Source organism: Podarcis liolepis (assembly GCF_965112155.1).
Source record: "Podarcis liolepis genome assembly, chromosome: 15".
Classification (NCBI taxonomy): Eukaryota; Metazoa; Chordata; class Lepidosauria; order Squamata; family Lacertidae; genus Podarcis; species Podarcis liolepis.
In genome coordinates, this window is record NC_139566.1 from 14,207,967 (window position 1) to 14,233,599 (window position 25,633).

At 47.3% G+C, this 25,633-nt stretch overlaps 1 protein-coding gene across 1 annotated transcript; it reads left to right on the forward strand.

Annotated features, from left to right (window-relative positions):
* The first annotated feature begins 249 nt into the window (after nucleotides 1-249).
* LOC310694594 (uncharacterized protein) lies at nucleotides 250-25,633 on the forward strand. Its single transcript, XM_083477821.1, has 9 exons — nucleotides 250-494; nucleotides 2,768-2,870; nucleotides 5,119-5,387; nucleotides 14,670-14,783; nucleotides 18,789-18,894; nucleotides 20,741-21,009; nucleotides 21,612-21,714; nucleotides 23,106-23,374; nucleotides 25,342-25,633. Exons 1-9 carry the CDS (start codon nucleotides 483-485, stop codon nucleotides 25,438-25,440), a joined length of 1,344 nt encoding a protein of 447 aa, XP_083333947.1. The 5' UTR covers nucleotides 250-482; the 3' UTR covers nucleotides 25,441-25,633.

The following is a 25,633-nucleotide window of genomic DNA, read 5'->3' on the forward strand; positions in this document are numbered from 1 at the left end:
CACCCTTAAAACTGCAGTTCCCACAATTCTTTTTGGCGGGTGAGAGGGAGGGACGGCCTTTTCAAAGTATGGCATGTAGGCAGCCAGAGATGGTTGCAAACAATGCCCTATTTACAAGCCTCTCTTTGTATGTTTTTGTACCTTTCCTCTGCATGAGAAATCCAGGGGAAAGTTTTGCCCTTTCGTTGGCAGGGCCCACATTCTGGCTAAACACAAATATTGCACCTTTTGAAAAAAGAAAAAAACAATGAGAGGCTTCCTCAAGTTTCCTCGGCTTTGGCTTTTGGCAAGTCAGCCGGTCCCTCTGGGATGCCTGCCTCTGTCCATTTCAACACCCTCAGCCCAGGCCCCTTCCAGCGCAAAGGCGATTTGGAGCCTTCACCCCGCCCTGCCTGCAGCTGTCCACAATCGCTAAACTAAGCCACAGTCTGCTGGCGAGGGTGGAGTATCCGGCCGGGCCGGCCTGCCTGCAGCTCCTCAAGATGTCTGGCTATGTAAGTACCAACTGCAGTTGACAGAGAAGCCGAATTGCCTCTGCTGTTGCTCTGGCCATTTCTGTTGGTGCGCATTGTGGTGTGTCACAGAGCACGGCCGCTTCTAAAGCGTCTCTCTGTCATCTCTCAGCCGAGTTAAATATAGCCTTCTGTGGGTGCCCCTCAGGGATTATGCTGCTCAAGGTTGGATTTCGACTCCTAGCAAAGCGTCCAGACAAGCCTCTGGACATTCAAAGTGATTGCTGTTTTTGCTGTTAAATGATAAGTTTCTAGTTCATCGGACTCTGGCAAAACACACACACACAAAGGCGCTGCTGTGTCTTAAATGACAGGGCTTTTCAATTTGACGCATGGAATCAAACTGGGGTTTTTTTTGGGATTATTGTGTCATGTTGTGAAATGGTTTAGTATGTGAGTGTTATTGTAATGATGCATTGTTCTGAATTTTAGTGGTTTTGTCCTGAGCTGGTTTGAGCATGTATTTATACGGAAAAGCAGCATAAAAATGTCAATCATGACATCAGGCCGTGGTGCGTGGCACTGGACACCCATGACGACACTTGTAATTCTGAGCCCCAGTTCAGACTCTGTATTTAAGCTAGACTTAGTATGTTTTAGGAACTCCATTAGCATTTTAAGCCTGCCTGCACCTAGCTGCTATCTCTGGCGTTCTTCAAGACATATACTGAGAGAGAAAAAGTTATTTTTACATTTTGCAAAACTGTTTGTGTGTGATTGTTATTTTAAGGGGGAGAAAAGGAGGTAACACCAGGAAAATCCAGTCTGCCTTAAAGCAACCTGGGTTACTAAAACAAAAAGGCTACAAGTAGCCTATCTGTATGGGAGGTTTTTAATGTTTTATGGCGTTTTTCTTATTTTTCTGGAAGCTGCCCAGAGTGGCTGGGGCAAAAAAGTCAGATGGGTGGCATATAAATAATAAAATTATTATTATTATTATTATTATTGTTGTTGTTGTTGTTGTTGTTGTTATTATTAAATTCTTAATAATAAAGATAATGATAATAATAATAACAATAATGTGAGAAGTTGTCCGTGGATAGAAACTGACAAAGGACTTCAATATAAGGGTAACCCTTTTATTAGCGCGTTTGCAAAGGCGGACCCTCCGTACCCGTGGATACGAAGAGCCCCGATCGGGCATAAGCACAGCAGTTTTATCCCTAGCTGCCGCCTCTCTTTTGGAGGCTTGGCTTACAATCTATCTACCAGAATTCAGCACATTCCTAATACATTGTCCAATCTACATTTGTTACTTCAGTTATCACAAAAACCGGTTCATTCTGCCTGCCTGGCTCGAAGGGACTTTCCAGCCTGAGTTTGAGGCACATTCCTGAATAGTAACTTTTTATTCTCAATCTCACAATAACAACAACATATTACTTATACCCCGCCCATTTGGCTGGGTTCTCCCAGCCACTCTGGGCGGCTCCTAACAGATTAAAAACAGAATAAAACATCAAACATTAAAAACTCCCCTAAACAGAGCTGCAAAGGGATGGCACTTTGTTGAACACACTATCGTGAGGGAGGAAGGATAATATCTAATAAATATATCCTCTCCTAGCATCTAATCAAATCCCAGCACAAAGCTTTCTTCAACGTTTGCCCTCCTGCCACAGTCCTTTTTTATTTACAAAGTAATAATAATAAATAAATAAGAATAAAAATGTGCACCCCACTACCGAGACCATTCCATTGTAACTATCCAACCTCCCCAAATTTCAACATCTCTTGCAATGGTTTGACCCCTTTCCATTTTAACAGTACAAATGCTACAAACACCTTCCATATCTCCTCAAAATCATTTCTCCTGCATATTCCCTGCCTTACCTTAATGGCACATGTTAATTTATCATTAATAGCTATATCCCTCACTTCTTTATACCATTCTTCCAATTTATATTCTGCTTGCCCTTTCCACTTCCTGGCTATAATAATTTGTGCAGCTGTCAATAAATTTGTGAGCAAGCCCTTCAAAGCCTGCAAATCTTCCACCCACCCCACCGTAAATTGATAATAATGCTACCTCTGGACTTTCGGTCAGCTTTAACCCAGTGATTTCTGTTATCTCCTTAAACACCCTTTACCCAAAAAATTGTACATATTTACACCACATGTGAACATAATTCCTGGTTTTCTGGCATCCTTAGTTTCCTGCCACAGTCCTGCCTGCATTGTCACTTTGCTGATTTACACTCCTTTATCACATCAGCTCCGTCCTGGCACTCGCTTCTCTGATTCTCTCTCGACAGATAGAGCCGAAACCTGGAGACCTGATAGAGATTTCCCGTGTGGGCTACCAGCACTGGGCCATCTACGTGGGTTCCGGTTACGTGATCCACCTGGCTCCCTCAGGTAAGGTCCTCAGGCTTGTATCAGGTGCACGGCCAAGTCAGGCAGGGTTTACGGTTGCCAGCAATGCCAGCTGGTCCTGTGCCTCTATGCTGGGCAATTGCCAAGATGGAAATTATTGGCCACCTTTTCACGACGCAGAAAGCTGCGGGGCTTTTCCTAGAGTACTGGATTAGGGCCCTGGGTCTGGAGAAGGATGTTTCTAGAGAGATGTGCAAAATGGCAGTTTCCCCTGGATCACACCTTGCCACGCAATCGGGCCCAGACTCGCACACGCACACCCTCTCCCCTCCGTCCAGGGAAACGGGGGGCATGAACAGAGCCGTAGCTAGGTGATCTTGCGCCCCTGGCAGAACCATCCAGATTGTTCCCCCTACCCACGAACAAATTAGCTCTTCTTTCCGCCTCTCCTTCAACACCCCCTCCACCCATTCAATTCATCCTCTATTTAAAACCATTTATTATGAGGCAATAATCGATACAGTGGTATCTCTGGTTGCGAACGGGATCTGTTCTGGAGGCCCGTTCGCAACATGAAAAGAGCGCAACCTGCAGCAGTGCGTCTGCGCACGTGTGGGTTGTGATTCGCTGCTTCTGCCCATGCGCGTGATGTCGTTTTGCGTGTCTGTGCATGCGCGAGCAGCAAAACCAGGAAGTAACCCTGTCCGGTACTTCTGGGTCGCCGCGGGACATAACCTGAAAGAACGTAACATGAAGCGGACGTAACATGAGGTATGACTGTATTTATATTTATAGACGTATTTTTTAGCTGATTTTGCACCCCATCCCATCGCCTGCGCCCCTGGCAGAGGCCCACCTCGCCACCCCCTAGCTATGGCTCTGGGCATGAACAGAGTTCAAGGACCCATTTAAGCCCAGAGAAAACACCCAAGGAGCGGGTGAAGCAAGAAGAGTTTGGATTTGATATCCCGCTTTATCACTACCCTAAAGCAGCTAACAATCTCCTTTCCCTTCCTCCCCCACAACAAACACTTTGTGAGGTGAGTGAGGCTGAGAGACTTTATAGAAGTGTGACTAGCCCAAGGTCACCCAGCAGCTGCATGTGGAGGAGCGGGGAAGCGAACCCGGTTCACCAGATTACGAGTCCATCGCTCTTAACCACTACACCACACTGGCCAGTGAGGGATGTGGCCCAGAGAGGGTAAAATTTACATTTGTTGCTCCACCTTTTTTTTTTGCTGCACCCTGGTTTTGCCTCTGGCTCCACCCACCTCTGCCATGTGGCCCCTGGAAAGTTGCCTAGAAGGGAATGTGGCCCTTGGGGTGAAAAAGTATCTCCACTCTAGTCCTACCTTAAAAGGGCTGCATCCTCCAGACTTTCTTGTTTGGGATGATGAGGGTCAGATTCTGGCTTCACACAATTAACTCAAGGCAGTGTCAATTTACTCGTAGCAGAAAGCCAAGGTCTGCTTGACCTAGAAACTATTTACACTGATTGGTTAACGACCAGCACTCAACTCTGTTATCTAGGAATGCTAGCACAGTTTGTGTGTTGAAGAAGTGCTGTGTATGGTTAAGAGAGAGAGAAAGAAAGGATTTATTTGCTTTGCTTTGTATGCAGAAACTCTGCTGGTTTTTTTCCCCTTTTAATAAATCCTGTAAATAGTTATTCTGAGTCTAGCTGACTAGTCATTTCCACCTCAACTAGCTTCTTCGCTGTGCAGGAAAACTCTGCTACGTTTGGGCTAAAGCCATTAGGGCTACGCCTGACACTTCAAAGTTCCATGAGACTATTGGTCTTTTTATTTTTATTTTTTTGCTGAGAAACCAGACCTATAGGATTGCATTTGGCACAGCTAGTCTTCTAGTTCTGGTTTTGTGTATTGAAAAGCTCATCCTGTATAACTACATGGGTGGTTTTGAATAATGAAGGTGGGCGAACGAAGTCAGGGAGCACAAGGACTGTCAATTCTGAAGAAGAGTGGACTTGAATTATCAATGGGCAGGATCCTTTCTTTAAATGATTCCTATTGCAAAAGATATTGGATATCACAATGGATTATGTTATTACAGGCTGGTGAAACTCAGATCCGGGAGGAGCAGGGCAAACGTGGCCCTCCAGTCCTCTTTACCTGGCCCTTAGCACCCCTCACCAGCCTTGCTCCACACCCTCCTGTCTGGAATGTATCCTTGAACTCTGATCATGCCTCGTGCTTGTCTGAATGGAGGCTAGAGAAGAATACAAAAACAGGCCTACTGCATTACTGATGTTCCCTTTGTGTCTTCTAAGATGACTTAGACCAGGCCAGCACCTCCAGCCTGATGTCTGCCCTGTCCGAAAAAGCCGTGGTGAAGAAGGAACTCCTGTGGAGCGTCGTCGGGGACGACGTCTGCCGCATCAACAACAAATATGATCAGAAATATGAGCCGCTCCCGGCGAACAAAATCGTTCAGGAGGCGGAGGCGCTCCTGGGCAAAGAAATCCGCTACAGCTTGGCCAGCGAGAACTGCGAACATTTTGTCACCAGGCTGCGCTACGGCACGGCTAGGAGTGACCAGGTGCGTATCGATGGGCCACAGCCGTGTCTGCAGTGTGCCAGAGAAGCACAAGTCTCACTGCTTCGAAAGGGAAGAGCAATTTTGTGGCCTTCAGGAAAAAACGTTAATCTTATCAGCCCCTTTCTCCCAACGTATTGGTGTAAAAACTCTTCCTGGAGCATGACGTTGCATGTTCCCCAATTGCCGAGCAGCTTAGGGACTCCAGAGTTTCCTGTGCATATGCAGAGTTCAGTTCTCAGACCTTGGAATGAAGGTCACTGCAGACTGTGGTGCATTTAGGATACTGTATAGGATTTTATTTACATACACACACATATATATAACAGTGTTATTTTTCTAGAAAAAGAGGTGCCGGAACTCACTGTGAACGCCTCCCTTGTTCTCTTAGAATGGCAATGGCCCCCACCTGAGAGGTGCTGGAATTGAGTTCCGGTGAGTTCCGTCTGAAAATAAAGCCACATACACACAGCAAAATCTAGAGGTGGTGTGGGGAAACTCTGAACCATCTAGATCTTGCTGAACTGTATCTTAACATGCCCATCAACCCAAGCAGACCCTCCAAGTGTCCCTATTTTCCAGTGACAGTCCTGGATTTACAGAAGCCGTCCCAGTTTCTGATTTGATCCTGGAATGTCCCTCTTTTCCTTAGGACATCCTTGTTTGCATCGGAGGGTGTGGAGTTATGCAACCCCCGAGCCAAGGAGATAAGTAACTATTCAACCTTTAGCAGACATCTGAAGGCAGCCCTGTATAGGGAAGTTTTTAAATGTTTCATTTTTATTATGTTTTTATATATGATGGAAGCTGTCCAGAGTGGCTGGGGGAACCCAGTCAGATGGGCGCAGTATAAATAAAATTATTATTATTATTGACGAAGGCCCTATTTTCACTGGAGAAATGTTGGCAGGTAGCCCAGCAAAATCTTAGAGGCCTATACAGCTTAACAATTTCCCCTTCTGTGTTGTTTGCAGGTGAGAGATGCCTTGATTGCTGGCACAGTAGGGCTCTTCGGCGTAGGCCTTGTGGCCATTGCGGCGACAGCGGTCAGCAGCTTATTCCTGCCCAGAAGGCACAGAGAGGAATAAATGGCTGCACACTCCTCCACTGATCCCCGTGGCGGGGAATGCTCTCCTGTTAGAAGCTTAGCCTCTTTCCTAGTCTGTTTCATATTCTGAAATCAGTGCAGTTCAGGAGACGACGCTTTCGTTTTTAAACGCAAGATTCTGCTCAGTGAAGGTTAAACATGTCGACTTTGTGCTGTCATACTGGGGATGTTTTCAAGGGTGTCTTATAGAAACCTCACAGTTTCAGTGCCAAGGGTTTTTCTGGGGTGGAGTGAGAGGTTGGGGGGTGTCCTGGGGCCACATGCCAGTGTCTACCTCACTGCTATCACCCACTCTTGCTGTGGGCCCAATCTGCATGGATGCCCAGAGGAAGAGCGCATGTCATGTGGGGAGTGTTCCCTGAAGGAGTAGAGATGCTTAACTCTGTATGTAATATTATCCCAGAAATCAAGATTGAAGACTGACAAGGACCTGAACCATAGGGTTTTAGCCAATGGTAGCCCTACTCAGAGCTGGCCCATTTAAGTTAATAGGCATGCCTAAGCAAGCTTAAGGGATGCGAGTGGCGCTGTGGTCTAAACCACCGAGCCTCTTGGGCTTGCTGATCAGAAGGTCAGCGGTTTGAATCCCTGCGACGGGGTGAGCTTCCGTTGCTCGGCCTGTAAAGCGAGATGAGCGCTGCAACCCCAGAGTCCTTTACCTTTTTTTAAAGCAAGTTTAATCAATTTTAATGGGTTTACTCTGAGTAGAACATAGCTGCATACAAGCCACAGAAACCAGCTCACGCATTCTATTCCTCAAAGGAGGCTGATATGCCACATTTGCACTCCTTGTTTCCTCACCACCTGAAGTGTGCTTGGTGGGCATGACTGACACGGCCTTCTCAGTGGTGGCACCTGAGCTGTGGGAATCCCCTGCTGCAGGAGATTTAGCTAGCTCTCCTTTTTATGTCTTTTTGGACACCAGATAAAACTTTTTTCTTTTAAAGGATACCCCTTTTCTAGATAGCCACATTGAGAGACAAGCTCGCGACAGCCTGATTGCTGTTTCTCTCCTTCTAGAATTTTGTCTTAGGTACCTTTTGTCTGCTGACTTTTGTAAAAAATAAATAAATGCCTTGTGGCTTCTGTTTTTAGAATAGAAAGGTGGAATTAATTTTTTTAAAGTCTTAATAAAAATGTAAATAATTATTAAAAAAGTCTCCCTCTCTGGTCTTTAGGCAATTGTAAATGTGGAATAGAATTCCTCCTTTGCCTCCTTAATGTCTCCAGAAGAATGGAGGGCTAACTTATTTCTCTGTAACACCTCAAATAGGAGAGGCGATGCAGTCCCTAGACACAGTGGTTAGCTGTCAATTCTGTGTCCAGGGCATCTATCTACCGTCTCCATCTGGTATGCTGTCTCAGACCTTGCCTGCCTGCGCCTGTCTCGCCAAAGTGATACATCCTCTGGTTATCTCCTGCTTGGACTACTGCAATGTACTCTACGTGGGGCTACCTTTGAAGATGACTTGGAAACTACAACTAATCCAGAATGTGGCAGCTAGACTGGTGACTGGGAGCAGATAAATAACAGCAGTTAAATTTGAAAACAATATAATGTAGACACCTGTGGCAGAGACCTGTTTATCCAGCTAGGATAGCTTGTTGGTGCAACATATTGTTTCCAGTTACAGGTAGGTAGCCGTGTTGGTCTGCCACAGTCGAAACAAAATAAGAAAAATCCCAGTAGCACCTTGGAGACCAACTAAGTTTGCTATTGGTATGAGCTTTCGTGTGCATACACACTTCAGATATTTGAAGTAGTGTGCATGCACATGAAAGCTCGTACCAATAACAAACTTAGCTGGTCTCTAAGGTGCTACTGGAAGGAATTTTTTTATATTGTTTCCAGAAAGTGCAGGGGTGCCAACTTGAATAAAATATTTGGGGAGCGGGCCCAGGTAAGGGACCTCAGCCTTTTGGAGTTTGCTCCTATGGCTGTTGTATCTCAACAGGAACACTGTTCCACAGAACAGGGGCAGCCACACTGAAAGCCCTGCTCTGTGAAGTGGGCTTGTGATATCTTTGGAACTTGCAGGGGAAATTCTACAGGAACCTCCAGCTCTCCAGAAGTTGCTGAACCCCCACTCCTAGCAGCCCCATGGCTGGGATGGGAACTGTAGTTCAGCGACACCCAGAGGGCCAAAGGTCCCTTAGCCCCAATGTAAGGGCTAAGGCAGTCTCCTGAGTGACTTTGTCCCCATGGATGAAGGAACTGAGAAAAAGTGAGTAAACACTTTCCTGAGTTGGTGGGGCAAATGGTATCATACTCCCCCACTTCACATATCCCCCCCTCCCAACAGTATTTAATGGTTACTTGGTAACAGATGAGGTAGCGCTTTCCCTGTGATGTCACTCCAAGCATCAGGTAGAAAATGGGTGGTTAAATTCATTTGCCACAGGGAAAAATTGACAGCTCACTGCAGGTACACAAGGGTTTGTACGTGATTGGAAGGGGGGGTTTCTGCCTCTAGTTTTCTCTACTTTATCTGCGGTGGTTGCTGGGGTGTATTGAATTTGTACCTACCTCAAGCCCAACACTCGCAGAAGGAGGCCCTGACGTGTAAGTAAGAAAAGAGATCTTCCATCAGGGAAGTTAAGGGTATAGGCTTGGTCCACAGACACCAAGCTCGGAATTCCGGAGTTCAGGAATGAGGCAAGATGTTCAGGACTGAGGGAAAAGGTCCCAGTGGTTTCTGTGCCCCTGGCCTATTTCTAAGATGAGGCACAATGGGCTTACCTGCTTTGCGGGACTGTGGAGATCCCAAATGAGTGTTCTCCTCCTATTGAGTTGTCTCCCCATCGCAGCCTCCTCCAGCCTCTGCAGAGACTTTCTGTTCTGCTTTGAGGTGGTGGGGAGGAGCCAGGACCCCTGATCCCACCTCAAAAGTGGCTGGTTGAGGCCCACCAGGGAGACCCCACCTCCCATCAATTAGCTCCTTCTCCTGGTTTCCTCCTGCTCTGGGCACTGCCAACACAAAGGCTTATGATGCTATCGGGAGAGCAGAGTCTCTCTCTCGGATTCATTTAGATGTCAGAATATTGGTTTCCTTGCTTTGGGATCTGATGATCTGCCCATGCTAAGCCAAGCTGCCAACCTGCTACAGTATTATCTACAGAGCAGCCTTTGCCAGCCTGGTGCCCTCCAGGTGGATAGCTCACTTGGTTAGAGCATGGTGCTGAAGACAACAAGGTTGCAGGTTCGATCCCCTTATGGGACAGCTGCATATTTCTGCATATTTCTGGACTAGATGATCCCTTCCAACTCTACAACTCCAGGATTCTATGTTTCTATTTTGGACTACAATTCCCATTAGCCTCACCAGCAGAGGGCAAATGGGTTGCAGTCAAAAAAACATCTGGTTGGCGAGGACTGATATAGTCATCTATATACAGGACATTTGTTGACTTAGACAGGCCCCTGCTCCCAAGGGGTTTACAATCTAAATTTTAGCTGAAGTTAAATAACAGAAGTGGCAGGGATGGGGAGGGAGGCAAAGACAGGCAGAGGGGGGCGGGCGATTAATGCATATTAATTTTGGTTGATTAATCATCTGTCTTTTAAAGTGATTAAATGGAAATGAATTTGCAAATGAGAAAACACACCTTGGGGTGCTGGAGAAATCTTGTTGAATAAACAAGCCGTATCACTCATTGTCAGAAGGAAAGGCCACCAGTATTTATTCGTTATATGTCCTATTATAGCAACAGGCCGGACCCAAAATAGCTTTTCTGAAACAGACACGGCTGTCCTTGACTTTCAGCTGCACTGATTAAAATTGGTATTAGTCGTAGTTGGAATGGCATTTAGGCAGCACCGTCTGAACATTACAAGTCATCCTGACGATGGTCTTGCAAAGTAGGCCATGATTGTTACCCACTGCTCCCTCATGTTGCAGCTGAGGCTGAGAGAATAATGGCTTCACTAAGGCCTCTTAGTGATTTCATGGATGAGGTAAGAGGATGGTCTTAGTCACTGCATGCACCAGCTGGTGTGTGTGTGTATATACACAGAAACCAAAATATATTAGTATTTTCAGGCTTTTGTCCCTGTTTGGTATGACCATGGGTCCTGTGGTGAAGGCAGAGAGCTATGTGTGTGTAGAAAGGAACTGACATCTATTTTGCTGAACTATTGTCGATTCCCACCTAGAGGTTTTGAGTTAATTAATTAATTAACTAATTAAATAATAATAATAATAATAATATTTATTACTTATACCCCGCCCATCTGGCTGGGCTTCCCCAGCCGCTCTGGGCAGCTTCCAACACAATATTAAAAACACAATAAAACATCAAACATTAAAATTTTCCCTAAACAGGGCTGCCTTCAGATGTCTTCTAAAATTCAGATAGCTATTTATCTCCTTGACATCTGATGGGAGGGCACTCAATAGGGTGGGCGCCACTACTGAGAAGGCCCTCTGCCTGGTTCCCCGTAACCTCACTTCTTGCCGTGAGGGAACTGCCAGAAGGCCCCCGGAGCTGGGCCTCAATGTTAAGGGAAGACTTTATGCTGGATGATGCTCCCGATTCAAGAAACCACAATAATCATAGATATTATTATTATTATTATTATTATTATTATTATTATTAATATACCGCCCTTCATTGAAAGATCTTAGGGTGATACGCTAGATAAAAACACAAGATAAAAGCACAAATAAATAATTAAAACAGAAACAAAACAATAACTCAAAGCTTAAGGCAGCTTCCAACATGACAAGATTTACATAATTATGAAAGTCATCAATAAATAAACCACATCAAAAAAACACACAAAAAAACACACAACTAAATGGAAAACAATTTCCACATAAATCAAAATCTAAAACTAAGAATACAGCATTAATATCACAGTTTAAATGCCATAGGTAAAAAATAACAGCAATTTAAAAAACAAAACAAAAAACAGAGCCCTCTCTGCCCAGCAGCAGCTCTTATATGGCCTGTCAGGCCCTGCCCTAGACCAGGTGGCGAGTGGCAGGACTGGGGCCCGCCTCTGATGTGAAGCTTTTCTCACAGTTTCCCACCTGCTATGTTTGCCTACAATAAATTTCCCCCCTTTTTTTTGCAAAGGGAAAATATTTGGGGGGAACTAGTAGGGTTGCTGTCACCATCTGCGCCACGAAATTAAAAGACGCCTGCTTCTTGGGAGAGAAGCAATGACAAACCTAGACAGCATCTTAAAAAGCAGAGACATCACCTTGCCAGCAAAGGTCCGTATAGTTAAAGCTATGGTTTTCCCAGTAGTGATGTATGGAAGTGAGAGCTGGACCATAAAGAAGGCTGATCGCCGAAGAATTGATGCTTTTGAATTATGGTGCTGGAGGAGACTCTTGAGAGTCCCATGGACTGCAAGAAGATCAAACCTACCCATTCTTAAGGAAATCAGCCCTGAGTGCTGACTGGAAGGACAGATCCTGAAGCTGAGACTCCAATACTTTGGCCACCTCATGAGAAGAGATGACTCCCTGGAAAAGACCCTGATGTTGGGAAAGATGGAGGGCACAAGGAGAAGGGGATGACAGAGGACAAGATGGTTGGATAGTGCTCTCGAAGCTACCAGCATGAGTTTGACTAAACTGCGGGAGGCAGTGGAAGACAGGAGTGCCTGGCGTCCTCTGGTCCATGGGGTCACGAAGAGTTGGACACGACTAAACAACAACAGAGTAGGGTTGCTGTAAACCACCAGAGGGGACAGAGCGCTTTTGTGCTCAGGTCTTGCTTGTGAACTTCCCAGAGGCATCTGGGTGGGCATTGTGGAAACAGGAAGCTGGGCTGGATGAGCCTCTGATCTGATCTAGGTCTTGTGTTTTCATTCCATGCTCATGGGATTATGGGAGCTGGAGTCCAGCTCTATCTGGAGGACCACAAGTTCCCCACACATCCTCTAATAAGACGTAGAAAGTGAGCGTGCTTGGGCAATTCTCCCTTCCCCACTCTAGGCAATGGATCTCCTAGGTGTGTTCCCAGCTGCCAAGGCCTTCTTGGAATAAATTTTGCCTGACTGATGTGTCAATATCCAGAGCAGCCTCATGCAATCTGTGGCCAGCTCACACCCAGCCCAACAACTGGATGTTGTGTCTTGATTCTCCTTTTCTTTTCAGTACCAGACAGGCAGTCACCCCTCTGAAAAATAGAGGCCATTACACAGGCCTGATGGGCTTGGTTACCCAGAATTGACCTAGGCACACTCCCAGGCTCTTGGATCAATGTTTAGAACAGGTGTTGGGAATTTTGACCCTCCAGAAATTGCTGAGCTACAACTCCCATCATCCTTGGCCATGCTGCTTGGGGCTGATAGGAGCTGTAGTTCAGCAACATTTGGAGGACCAGTGGTTCCCCACATCCCTTTAGAGTAGGGTTCCCCAAACTTGGATCTCCAGCTGTTGTTGGACTACAACTCCCATCATCCCCAGCTAGCAGGATCAGTGGTCAGGGATGATGGGAACTGTAGTCCAAAAAGAGCTGAAGATCCAAGTTTAGGAAACTCTGCTTTAGCGGATGTTATGCTTGTGCTCTGAACCTCCCTCTCCCTCTCTGCCTTCTCTCACCCACCTCCTTTCAGACAATCCATGGTTGTTTCTTGTTTTTATAAGTACTTGTATGCCAAGTGGGCTGGGGTAGAGGGAGAGTATAGGCAGAGTTCAGCCAGAATCAGATTCTTTCAGGAACTTGAACCAGGTCTTTCAGGACCCTGGACAGCAGAGCCCAGGGAGCAAATTATTTGATCCCACTTGAGTGGGATGTGTGGGAGAACTTTAACTCCTCAGATATTCATCAGTCCCAGTCAGGATGACCAATGGTCCCAGGGATCATAGAATCATAGAACTGTAGGGTTGAAGGGACCACTAGGGTCATGCTCTACCAACTGAGCTATATGAGTTGCCGTCCAGCAGCCTCTGCAAGGCCCAAACTTTCCCATCCCTGAACCAGAGTTCGTGTTCTCAAGCCCTTCTCTGCATGCTGGGTGGGACCTCTCCTCCTCAGCTTCTGCCTCCTTGTTGAGGTGAGTAGAGCCTTAAAGGGGCAGCTGCCTATCCTGGAACCTGGCATTCCGTTATGCTCTCTGCTGCCTCACACTGGGCAGGCTGCCTCTGCTAGTGAGCAGGTGCCCTGGTTTTGGACTACAATTCTCATCATCCCTGACCACTGGCCCTGCTAGCTAAGGATGATGGGAGTTGTAGTCCAAAACCAGCTGGAGATCCAAGAATGTGCTGGATTATGCCCATTTAGTCCAGCATCCTGTCCTCATGGTGACGACCCAGAGGCTTCTGGGAAACCAGAATCTGAGCACAACAGCACTCCCTGCTGCCTGTGAGTCCCAGAAACTGGCATACTGCCTTCTATTGGACGAGGCAAAGCATAAGGAGGTAAAGCATGAGGCTGAATCCTGACAAGACAGAAGTACTGTTCTTAGGGGACAGGGGGCGGGCTGGTGTGGAGGACTCCCTGGTCCTGAATGGGGTAACTGTGCCCCTGAAGGACCAGGTGTGCAGCCTGGGAGTCATTTTGGACTCACAGCTGCCCATGGAGGCACAGGTCAGTTCTGTATCCAGGGCAGCTGTCTACCAGCTCCATCTGGTACACAGGCTTAGACCCTACCTGCCTGCGGACTGCCTCGCCAGAGTGGTGCATGCTCTAATTATCGCCCGCTTGGACTACTGCAATGTGCTCTACGTGGGGCTGCCGTTGAAGGTGACCCGGAAACTACAACTAATCCAGAATGCGGCAGATAGACTGGTGACTGGGAGCAGCCGCTGAGACCATATAACACCGGTTTTGAAAGACCTACATTGGCTCCCAGTACGTTTCCGAGCACAATTCAAAGTGTTGGTGTTGACCTTTAAAGCCCTAAACGGCCTCGGCCCAGTATACTACCCCCATCGTTTTGCCTGGACGCTGAGGTCCAGCGCCGAGGGCCTTCTGGCAGTTCCCTCACTGCGAGAAGCAAAGCTACAGGATTATTATTATTATTATTATTATTATTATTATTATTATTATTACCACTGTGGCTATTAACCACCAATAGCTTTATGCCAGGGTTCAAACCTGGGACACTCTGTATGCATTTATACGACACTTCACCTTTATTGGCTGGCCCTTGATTTATAGATGTGAGAGAAGGAGGAACACCAGTTATCTGTGCATTACCCAAATGCTTTCCTCCCTAGCTATGCCCATTGGAAGCCGACACTGAGAATAACACACCAAGCCTAGTGAAGATGAACGACGAGGAGCAAAACCACTCAGCCTTCTTCATCAGGGTGAAGAACCCAGCTGAGCGGGTAAGTTGCGACCCGTGCACCACTTGAATCACAGAGCTGGAAGGGACACTCAGGGTCATCTAGCTCAACCCCCTCCAATGCAGGAGAGTTGCTTGCGGGCAAGGGAATTTGTGGTGACAGAGCAGGGTACTTTCTCTGTCGCTCCAGATGTTGGGATGAACTGATGCAGTGGAGGCTAGTGCCCAGTGGGAACGAGGCCAACAGTAGGTGGAACCAGAGCCAATGATAGGTGGAGCTGCACTGGCGGAGGAAGGGGGTGGGGTGGGTGTGGTCCACCTGGAATGTCATCCCTGGGGTGTGTGTGACATTGCTGCCCCGCCCCCCTGGGATGCTCGCCGTGGGCAGCCTCTGTGGAGCCAATTCCTTTTCTTCCCCTCTGAATTCTACAAAGGCAACACTGAGAATTAGGAGAAGGAGGCCGGCATCTGGGGTCGCCCACTGGGTTGGTTGTAAGGAAAGAAGCATGCAGGTGGAGACTGGCTGAAGGCGGGCTGGACTTGGCAGAGCAACCTAATAAACCAGGGGTCAGCAACCTTTTTCAGTCCACCGTCCCTCAGACCATGTGGTGGGCTGGACTATATTTTGAAAAAAATATATAAACGAATTCCTATGCCCCACAAATAACCCAGAGATGCATTTTAAATAAAAGCACACATTCTACTCATGTAAAAACACACTGATTCCCAGACAGTCTGTGGGTTGGACTGAGAAGGCGATTGGGCTGCATCTGGCCCCCAGGCCTTAGGTTGCCTACCCCTGTAATAAACCTAGAAGGCTGTGGACAGGGGTGCACATCCCCACTAAACCAGGAAGTGCATTGGGCGAGAGTGAACCAGGAGTTCATTTATCAGTGTAGCCTAGTTCACAGATTTGTTGTGAAGCTGAGGCAGGTTGGGGGGCAGGGGGAGAGATATAGCCTTGTAGGCTACCTTGAGTTGTTTGGTGAAAGGGCAGACTATTAAAAGGAAAGGGAGATGATGAAGAAGAAATGTGTAATACATGCTCATCTTCCCATTTCTCTTCTTTTCCTGCTGAGCACAAAACTGCCAGCAGAGGGAGCTTTGTCATAACTGGGGGCGGGGGGGGGCGGAGAACCACCACCTCTGAAATATTCGTGCTATGGTATTTGTTGACTTTTGAGAGGGCCCTCCCCCCCTTACTTTTCATTGAAGATTTCCTTGTGGAACAAAAAAGTACATACTGTATAGCGTCTCCACTTTCATTTCATAGAGTCTTTTTCACAGTTCGTTTACATGCAGTAAGAGACGCTCTTGTCATAGACATTATGTGGGAAAAGAGAGGAGACAGCATAGGCGCCGACTCCATGGGGCTTGAGGGGGCCCGAGCCCCCTCAAAAATTTGTTTGGGGGGGCTCTGCCCCCCCAATAATCTCCGGCGCCCCTCCAGCAGAGCGCCACCGCCGCCCCTTCCCCAGCCCAAAATGCACAGGGTCGGGCTGCATGCCTCCTGCCCTCCCTCCCCAGCAAAAGCTCCACCCAATTTCCTTCGGAGCTGATTAATAGGCGCAGCACGAGGAGGCGGCGCCACCTTATTTGCATATTCATGAGCTTATTTATTATTCATGAGCTTTCCCGGGCCCCCCCAATATTTTTTATAAGTCCGCGTCCCTGGGAGACAGAGGTGGGGAGAGATAATGTTCTTTCGTTCGTGCAAGGTTTTTGTAAGGGGTGTGTGTGTGTGTGTGTGTGTGTGTGTGTGTGTGTGTGTGTGTTGTCATATTTCAAACAGTGAAAATCCAGACATTTTGCCCAAAGGAGTTTTTTTTGGGGGGGGAAATGCATTTTAAAAAATGTTTTGGAGCTTCTTTAAAGTAAAATTGCCGGAAATGGCACTGCCGACAAGGGTTGCCATACATCCGGATTTTCCCAGAACTATTGCAGGCTGGTCGGCTGGTCTGTATGGGTCAGATTAGGCATATTCAGTACTTTTTTTCTGGGGGTACACATACCCTTAAAAATTTTGTGAATCTAAGTTTGGCCTCATTGAGGGGCAGTATTTCAATATGAGTAGGAAAATGAGAGTACATAACTTTTTTTTTAAGGAAAAATACTGGGCGTATTAATTCATATGCTGTGGTGGTGGTGGAATAGGTCAATTCTATTGTTGTGCTGTATATGTGATAAAGAGGGGACATGGGTGGCGCTGTGGGTTAAACCACAGAGCCCAGGGCTTGCCAATCAGAAGGTCGGTGGTTTGAATCCCCGCGACGGGGTGAGCTCCCATTGCTCGGTCCCTGCTCCTGCCCACCTAGCAGTTCAAAAGCACGTCAACATGCAAGTAGATAAATAGGAAGGTAAACGGCGTTTCCGTGCGCTGCTCTGGTTCACCAGAAGTGGCTTAGTCATGCTGGCCACATGACCCGGAAGCTGTACGCCGGCTCCCTCGGCCAATAAAGCAAGATGAGCTCCTCAACCCCAGAGTCGTCCGCGACTGGACCTAATGGTCAGGGGTCCCTTTACCTTTATATGTGATAAAGGGGAGATATTGGGGTGAAGGCACCCCCCTCTGCTTATCCCCGTGCTGGCTTAAGCTTACGTTTGCTGGTTAACTTTCCTAATAATAGGACATGGCGACAGATACAATCCGAAGCACTCACCAGACTAGCGTAACCATTCCTCCAAAACAAACTGAAGAAATCTCCTGTCTCTTTAAGAGCAGCACAGCAGGGAGTAGTTTTGCCAGTGGCAGCTTCTCTGCTGCAGCCATGCAGTTAGCTGTGATAAGAAGGAAGTGGTGAAATTCCCCCCTACAGCACAGCTGTTTAAAAAGGCACAGGAGGTCTGGATCCAGCAACCCAGAAAAAGGATTTGCAAGGGTTTCAATTCCAAAATGAATGGCCCTCTGGGCAGCTCATGAGCAGAATTTGGCAGGCTGGGGTGGGTGGGTGGGCACAGAGCCAGATAAGAACATGGCAATGGCCAGCTGCCTCGAGGGTTCTCAGAAATTGTGCTTGTGGACGTATCTCCTTTCTGCAGTTAGCTGGGCAGACTGCCTCAAAGGCGCCATCTAGGCTGCAGTCCCAGCCTGCCTGTGAATTTGGTCAGCTGACGTGAATGCCAATCCATTCCTGCTCGGCCCTCTAGGTGTTGCTGTTGACAACGTCGATTTAAAAACAACCAAAGGTCTTTCCAAAGATGGACACTATAAAAACTGCTCATCTTCAACACCCACAGAATTCCAGGCATAATCATGGAAAAGAAGGCTCACTTAGCGCAGAAAGACTTTCCTTACCAGCATTCTGTAGACACAACAACCTAGCCCCCCCTGCTTGCACTGAAAAGTAATATTGTCTACTCATCCAAAGTTGGCACTTGTTCTACAGCTAAAGAAGCTCTCAGTCAGAGGGAAGGATTTTTTCATCACGTACCACAGTATCAAATAATATCAAATAATCCACAGTATCAAATAATAATCGTGTCCCAGATTCAACAGACTGGTCAGTACCAGAGGAAGCGGATTTGCTAAATAACTTTACTAAGCTAACAGACGAAAAACAAAGTATCTTTCTTATCAAACTGAAGAATTTACACTCCAAGTTGCTACAAATAAAACAGCATGGAAAACAACATACCCTGCAAGTGTCTCAGAAAAAGTGGAACATCCTGTTTTTTATTGCAAGAGAACGGCAGCCATTTTGGTTGCCACGATCTCAGGCAATTTCATGGCACAAAATCCCCCCCAAAGCACTTTTTCAGGGTTGCAATCTTGTGAGGTGCCCCCAAATGCATATTTTGGGGTGCTGTGCCTTTAAAAAGCACTTTTGGGGGAGGGGAAACCACAGTGTTGTAAATCTCACATGGTGCTGTGAGATCACAGCAACCAAAATGGCCGCCATGCTCTTATGATAAAAAATGGGAAGATGGCGTCTGGGAAGATGATGTCCCAGATTTTGGCTTGGAGGATATGCAAATGCAGGCCACCCACATCGTCGTATTGTGATGGTTTAGAGCAACAACTAAACTTTGTCTCCTGTTTTCCTTCTAGGATGAATTAAAACCTGGAGACCTCATTGAGATCTTCCGTTCTTCTTGTCAGCACTGGGCCCTCTATGTTGGGGATCGGAAGGTTGTCCACTTGGCAACTGAATGTGGTGAGCTCAGCAAGACTCGTGGCCACTTATCTCGGTTCTGATGAACTATCCCTAGAGTCATGGTGGGGAGACTTTGGCGCTCAAGATGTGGTTGTACTCCAGTTCCCAACCACCCCTGGCTAGCGTGGGCAACTGTTAGGGGTGGTGGGAGTCCAAGACTCCAAATTTTCCCTTATCTGAAGCCTGGGGGAGTTTCTCTTCCCAAACCATTGCAACGACTCCCCCTCTTACAATTGCACTGATGCTGTGCCTTTTAAGCAGAGCAACAGCACCACCTACTGGCAGGAGTAGAAGTACCCAAACAATGCACTTCAGCACACTGCGGTACCCCTCAGTTAGCTCCAAGGGATTTAACACCAAGCTAGGAAGATGGGGATGAGTTGTTTACGGTTCAATAAGAGATGCAAAGTTTACTGGTGTCAACATGTGGTTGACAAGTGCGTGCCCTGGCCCAGTGGTGGAGCAAACCGATCGGGCACCTGGGGCGGGGCAAGCCAGGGCAGGCTGCTCTGTGGGGCATGGCTCGGGCGTGCTGCAGGCCCAGTGGTGAGTGTTGCCTGGCATTTTGTCACCCCCCTCAGTGGAGACACCTGGGACTGCCCCCACCACACATCCCTTCCCCTTGCCCTGGCTGCCAGTCGAAGCTGGGCCATGGGTCCATTTGGCCAAAGAGGGGGTGGGGAGCGAGAGCAGAAGAGAAGGAATGGGAGAGGGAGGGAGGGAGGAAAAGAAAGAAAGAAAGAAAGAAAGAAAGAAAGAAAGAAAGAAAGAGGTGAAGTAAATACTGCAAATTCATAGAGCCCCACAGGGCAGGTGTGGGGAGATTCAGGCTCTTGTGGTGGGGGGATACTAACTGGAGGCTCTTGTGGTGGGGGGATGCTAACTAGCATGAGGTATGCCAACTAGAGTCAAGGAAAAGATGGATCTGGGGAGCAAGACAGAGCACAGGTGGGGACAAATATGCAATCATCACAAAGGGACTTAATGGAATATTGAATCCACTTCAAAATAATCTTACAATAGCTCTTATATTAGCTCCTCTCGTTTTCAGTCAGGGCTATAAGACTTCTGATGCACCTGTTAACTTTGCATCTCCATGGCTGCCTGGGCCTTGCAAAGCCTCTCTGCATCAATCCAGTTTTAACATATACCTGCAGCCTAGTAACTGGTGTTGCTCAGGAATTCTAAGAAACCTCAAAATAAATGCAGCTTTGAAAGGTTCGGTCCTCCACCTGCTTTCAAAATGGCACCCAAATTGTATCCAAACACAGATGAAAAACGAGTCTTTGATCTTAACAACCACCATGCCAAATTTGGGTGGAATCTAGACACATGTTTAAAAAACACTGAGAAATGCTTCTTTAAAAAGCTTTTCAGAAAATATTGAATTTGCCATAAGCTCATCATCGCCATCTAGTGTCACATTTGTATAATGCACTTAAAACGTCTCATTTGCAGCTGTATAACTGTCTCCTTAGAATCATAGAATCATAGAGTTGGAATAGACCACAAGGGCCATCGAGTCCAACCCCCTGCCAAGCAGGAAACACCATCAGAGCACTCCTGACATATGGTTGTCAAGCCTTGGTTAAAGCCACTGCAGTTTTGAAAGGCACAGTTTGCCATCTTGATTAAAATGGCACCCAATTGCTACCAAGCGTAGATAAGAAACCTGCTCCTTGATCTCAGGAACCGTAATGGCCAACTTGGTTACGGGATCTTAAGAGGTGTCTGAATGCCTAGAGAACAGATGGGGAGACAGGCAAGCTTGCTGAGAGATCGAGAGATGTGCTGTTTTCATCCCGTTCTCACTCTGTCTCTCCCCACTCTTCCTTCTCCTCCCCAGGTGACCATCTTCCGGATGGAACTCCGAATGCCTTGGCGGTCTTGCCCGACAGAGCTTATGTAAAGAAGGATTGGCTGGAAGACGTCGTGCGGAAGGACCGGTACCGGGTGAACAATAAACATGACGAGACGCAGCCGCCGCTCCCCCTGGCCAAGATACTCTGGCAGGCCGAGGAGCTGGTGGGCAAGGAGATGCCCTACACCTTCAACAGCCCCAACTGCGAGCATTTTGTTATGGAGCTACGATATGGAGCGGAAATGAATGAGCAGGTGCAGTGGGCAGGATGCCATGTGCTGGTCAGCATACATGGGAGTTGTAGTCCAGCCACATCCATTGACTATTGGCATTGGCTACCCCTGGGGTGATAGGGACTCGGGTTAAACCACAGAGCCTAGGACTTGCCGATCAGAAGGTTGGCGGTTCGAATCCCCGCGATGGGGTGAGCTCCCGTTGCTCGGTCCCAGCTCCTGCCAACCTAGCAGTTCAAAAGCACGTCAAAGTGCAAGTAGATAAATAGGTACCACTCCGGTGGGAAGGTAAACGGCATTTCCGTGCGCTGCTCTGGTTCGCCAGAAGCGGCTTAGTCATGCTGGCCACATGACCCGGAAGCTGTATGCCAATAAAGCGAGATGAGCACCACAATCCCAGAGTCGGCCACAACTGGACCTAATGGTCAGGGGTCCCTTTACCTTTACCCCTGGGGTGAAGCACTGGGCATGGAACCAGAAACAGCAATCTTGGCCACAAAAGGAAATGCTACCCTTCTGTCTCATCTCTGGGATATGAGGTTGCAAGCAGCAACCTTTTAGCACCACCAAAAACCCCTACTTCAATCTTTCTTTAATTTTCGTTTTTCTTTTCTTACCTGTAGGATGAAATTAAACCTGGCGACCTTATTGAGATCTTCCGCTCTTGTTATCAGCACTGGGCCATCTACGTTGGGGAAGGCAAAGTTGTTCACTTAGCTCCTGAATGTAAGTTTCCATGGAAACCCATCAGCCCAGGACAAAGCCCATGAAATATCTTGCTCCTACAAAGTCTTGGAGTGGAATGAAGCCTGTTATACCTTAGGGACAGACCACACCCACTCAGGCCCCTCCCCTTCTTTGGGTTGCAGAAGGCCTTAAAGGGGCAGCTCCGTGGCTTGGATCCTAGCACTCCTTCTTAAGAATTATTTCATGGCAAGAGTTCCTCGGATGGCTTATGGGCAGGGGCGAAACTAGGCTTTATTTCACTCAGGTCAAAAACCAAGTTTGGCACCCCCCCATGCACATTTGTGTGTGTGTGTGTGTGTGCGCGCGCGCGCACACACACACACACACACACACACACACACACACACACAGGCTGGGAGTCTCAATAGCACCCCTCTGGAGGCTTCACCTGGGGCAAAATACCTGGCTAGCCCCCTGCCCCCCAGCCATGGCTCTTCTTGTGGGAGAGGTCTGAGCTGTTCAGGCTTTGTAACAGAATGATAGCAAGAACCATTTATAATAAGGATACCAGATTTTTTCCAATGAATCTGGGGACACTTTTCAACTTCAATGCATTTTGAATGGGGACTGATTTGTAAATCTGGGGACTGTCCCCAGGAAACGGGGACATCTGGTAACCTTAATTTATAACACACACACATGCACACACTTTAGAGCATTTCCTGGTATTCTGTGCAGAACTCCAAGGATTGTACATGGCTTGTAGAAGGCGCAAGTGCCGCCTGCAACAAAGCGTTGCAGCACGGAAGTGCTTCTGTTCAGGGTTCCAGACAACCAGGCTCTTTCAAATACTCTATTCAATTTGAAAGGCCTTTGGTCTGATCGGAGGTTCTCAAAGAGCTGTTGCAGGAAACTTTCATGCCACCAGATGTTGCTGAACTCCCATCAACTCCCTTGGCCATGCTTGAGGGGGCCTCTGGGAGTTGTAGTTCTGCAACATCTGGAAGGCCAAAGGTTCCCCATGCCTGTTGCACAGAACCTGTGGTCCTTCAGATATTGCTGGACTACAGTTCCTGTCATCCTTGGCTATGCTGACTTAAGGGCCTGATGGGAGCTGGAGTCCAGCAACATCTGGAGAGACTTCATGTTTCCCTGTAGGAAGGCATTGTGGGAGCCAGAAGATGAAAACAAGTTTCCTTTAAATAGAGTGTTCCACAGATGGTCTAGTAATAAATAATAGTGGAAACAGCAGCAGCAGCAGCAGCAACAACAACCATCTTAATGGCAGGAGGGTGATCAATGTGCTCCAAATTTTTGCTTCCCCAGATCTCCCTATTTTAATTTGTCTTTTCAGTTCTTCCTGCCCTGTTTGCAGATTCTGAGCCCCTGAGAGTCTCCCCACCTCTTTCTTTCTTCCTTCCCTCCACCAGGCGACCGCCTTGCAAACGGTGCTGCCAGCGTACTGGCGGTCTTGTCTGACAGAGCTTACGTGAAGAAGGACTGGCTTGATGTCGTGGTGAGGAAAGACCAGTTCCGAGTGAACAACAAGCACGACCTCACGATTCCTGTGCTGCCACTTGCCAAGATCCTCCAGCGGGCAGAGGAGCTGGTTGGGAGGGAGATGCCCTACAATCTGACGAGCCACAACTGTGAACACTTTGTGATGGACCTGCGATATGGAGTTGCAATGAGTGACCAGGTAAAACTGCAAAATGTAGAGCTGGAAGGGGCCCAGTCTAGTTCAGCCCCCCCCCCCGCATTTCAGAAATCACAGCAAATTCCGAGGACGTCTGTTCCACTGCAGAACAGCTCTAACCCTCAGAAAGTGATTCCTCATGTTTAGTTGGAATCTCCTTCCTTGAAGTGAGACAGCGTTAGTTCAGCCTCAGTGTTTCCCCTTTCTACAACATGGAAATAAGGCTGGAGTCTGATATTTTAATAATAATAATAATAATAATAATAATAATAATAATAATAATAACAATTTACTATTTATACCCCGCCCATCTGGCTGGGTTTCCCCAGCCACTCTGGGCGGCTTCCAACAGAATATTAAAATACAATAGTCTATTAAACATTAAAAGCTGCCTTCAGGTGTCTTCTAAAGGTCTAATAGTTGTTGTTCTCTTTGATATCTGGTGGGAGGGCGTTCCACAGGGCAGGTGCCACTACCGAGAAGGCCCTCTGCCTGGTTCTGGGCTTCTCGCAGTGAGGGAACTGCCAGAAGGCCCTCCATGCTGGACCTCAGTGTCTGGGCAGAACAATGGGGGTGCAAACGTTCCTTCAGGTATACTGAAGAGAAAGAGGGAGGCTTCTTTCTTTCTGCTTTACATTTCTTTTGTTATGTTGTCATGTCTGGCTCAGACAGGTTTTGCAGGTTCCTGAAGCAAGGCCAAAAACCTGCAACACCTCTTTGACCAGAAAAGAGAGCAGAATGAGCACGTTCACTATGGCAGCAGTGATGTCCTTTTTTTGGTAGCGCTTTCAACTCTCTGGAGCAAAAATCCCAAGACACCTGCTGCTTCCCTCTTACCCCAAAGGCTACCCTATTAGAGCTAATGCATTGCAGCGAGTAAACTGTAAACCAGGAAGTCTCTGGTTCAAGTGTGGCCTCGAATTCACTTGAAGTGAGGCAGTATTCGTTCAGCCTCAGTGTTTTCCCCTTCTGCAAAGTAGGGGTCACGATCCCGCCCTACTTTACAAGTATGGATGGGGGATAAAGTTGCATTTAAAGGTAAACACACTGAATCTGGGCTTTCCAAAACAATACACAAACCAAAACACAACTATCTTTCAAAATTCACAGTTCTCTGAATTTTGCAATGTTGTGCTCCAGGCAAGAAATGTGTAGGAAAAAATGCACATTTTGGGACAGCATAAATAGTAAAAAATATAACTTGGGGGTGGGGGGGAAAGCATTACATTGGGGAAAACTGCATGGCTAAAAAGTGCATATTTTGCAAAATTGCATACGAAAACATGTGTATGTATATATAGGAGACATTCATGCTGAAATGCCGATGAATTTGCAAACTGAGATGGAAATGTGGAGGAAAAATGAGAAACAGAGAGAAAGTGAAACAGACAGATGGACCCACCTGCTCCACAGTTCCCAGCGATCCCTGCAAAGAGGAATTGATGGTTAAACTACTATGGGAATTGTAGTTTTGTGATGGGAGTAGGGAACTCCTATAAACTCTCAGCACGCTCAGGATTTTTTGGGGTGTGTGTGTGAGCCACAACTGTTTAAAGTGGGTATAATACTTCTTTAAATGTAAGATGGGGTCAGATTCAGCCAGCCCTCCATACAAGTCTGTTTGTAACCATTTATTAGAAGAACGAACGAACGAACGAACGAACGAATGAATTTTATTATTATGGTCACCAGTTCCGGGATTAGAAGAATGGATATGATGTGTAGACAGGGCTTCTCCACACTTCTGTTTGCCCACCCACTCCCTGCCAAGAAAACCAGGGGTTTGGCATTTGTGACGATTTAGTGGTAAAGAGCGGTTTATCCGAAAGAAAATGGTGGGGGCAAAGGTAAAGCCGCTCAGACACACGACAAGCGGAAGTGTGTGTCGGGCGTGTGACATCAGCATGCAACTTTTGTGAATTTCTCTCTGACTCATAGCCCGCCCACCGTTTTCTCCCATTTTCTTACAGGTCACCGAGGCCATTGCTGTGGGGACAATTGGCATGATGGGTGTGGCAGCCGCCATGATCCGATCTGCGGCGAAGAGGCGCAAGCACCGCTACGAATAGCTCGTGGGGAGGGGCCAGGGGCCTCCATGGCGGGATCATTACCAGCTCTGGGGGTGTTTTTTTGACTGCCCAGCGTCTTTTATTTGACAGATTGTTTTCAGACCACCAGACCAAAGATTAAATCAGATTTCGTGACAGAAGAAAACCATCCACCCACACCGTGCTTGGAGCCAATAAAACTCTCTTCAGGATA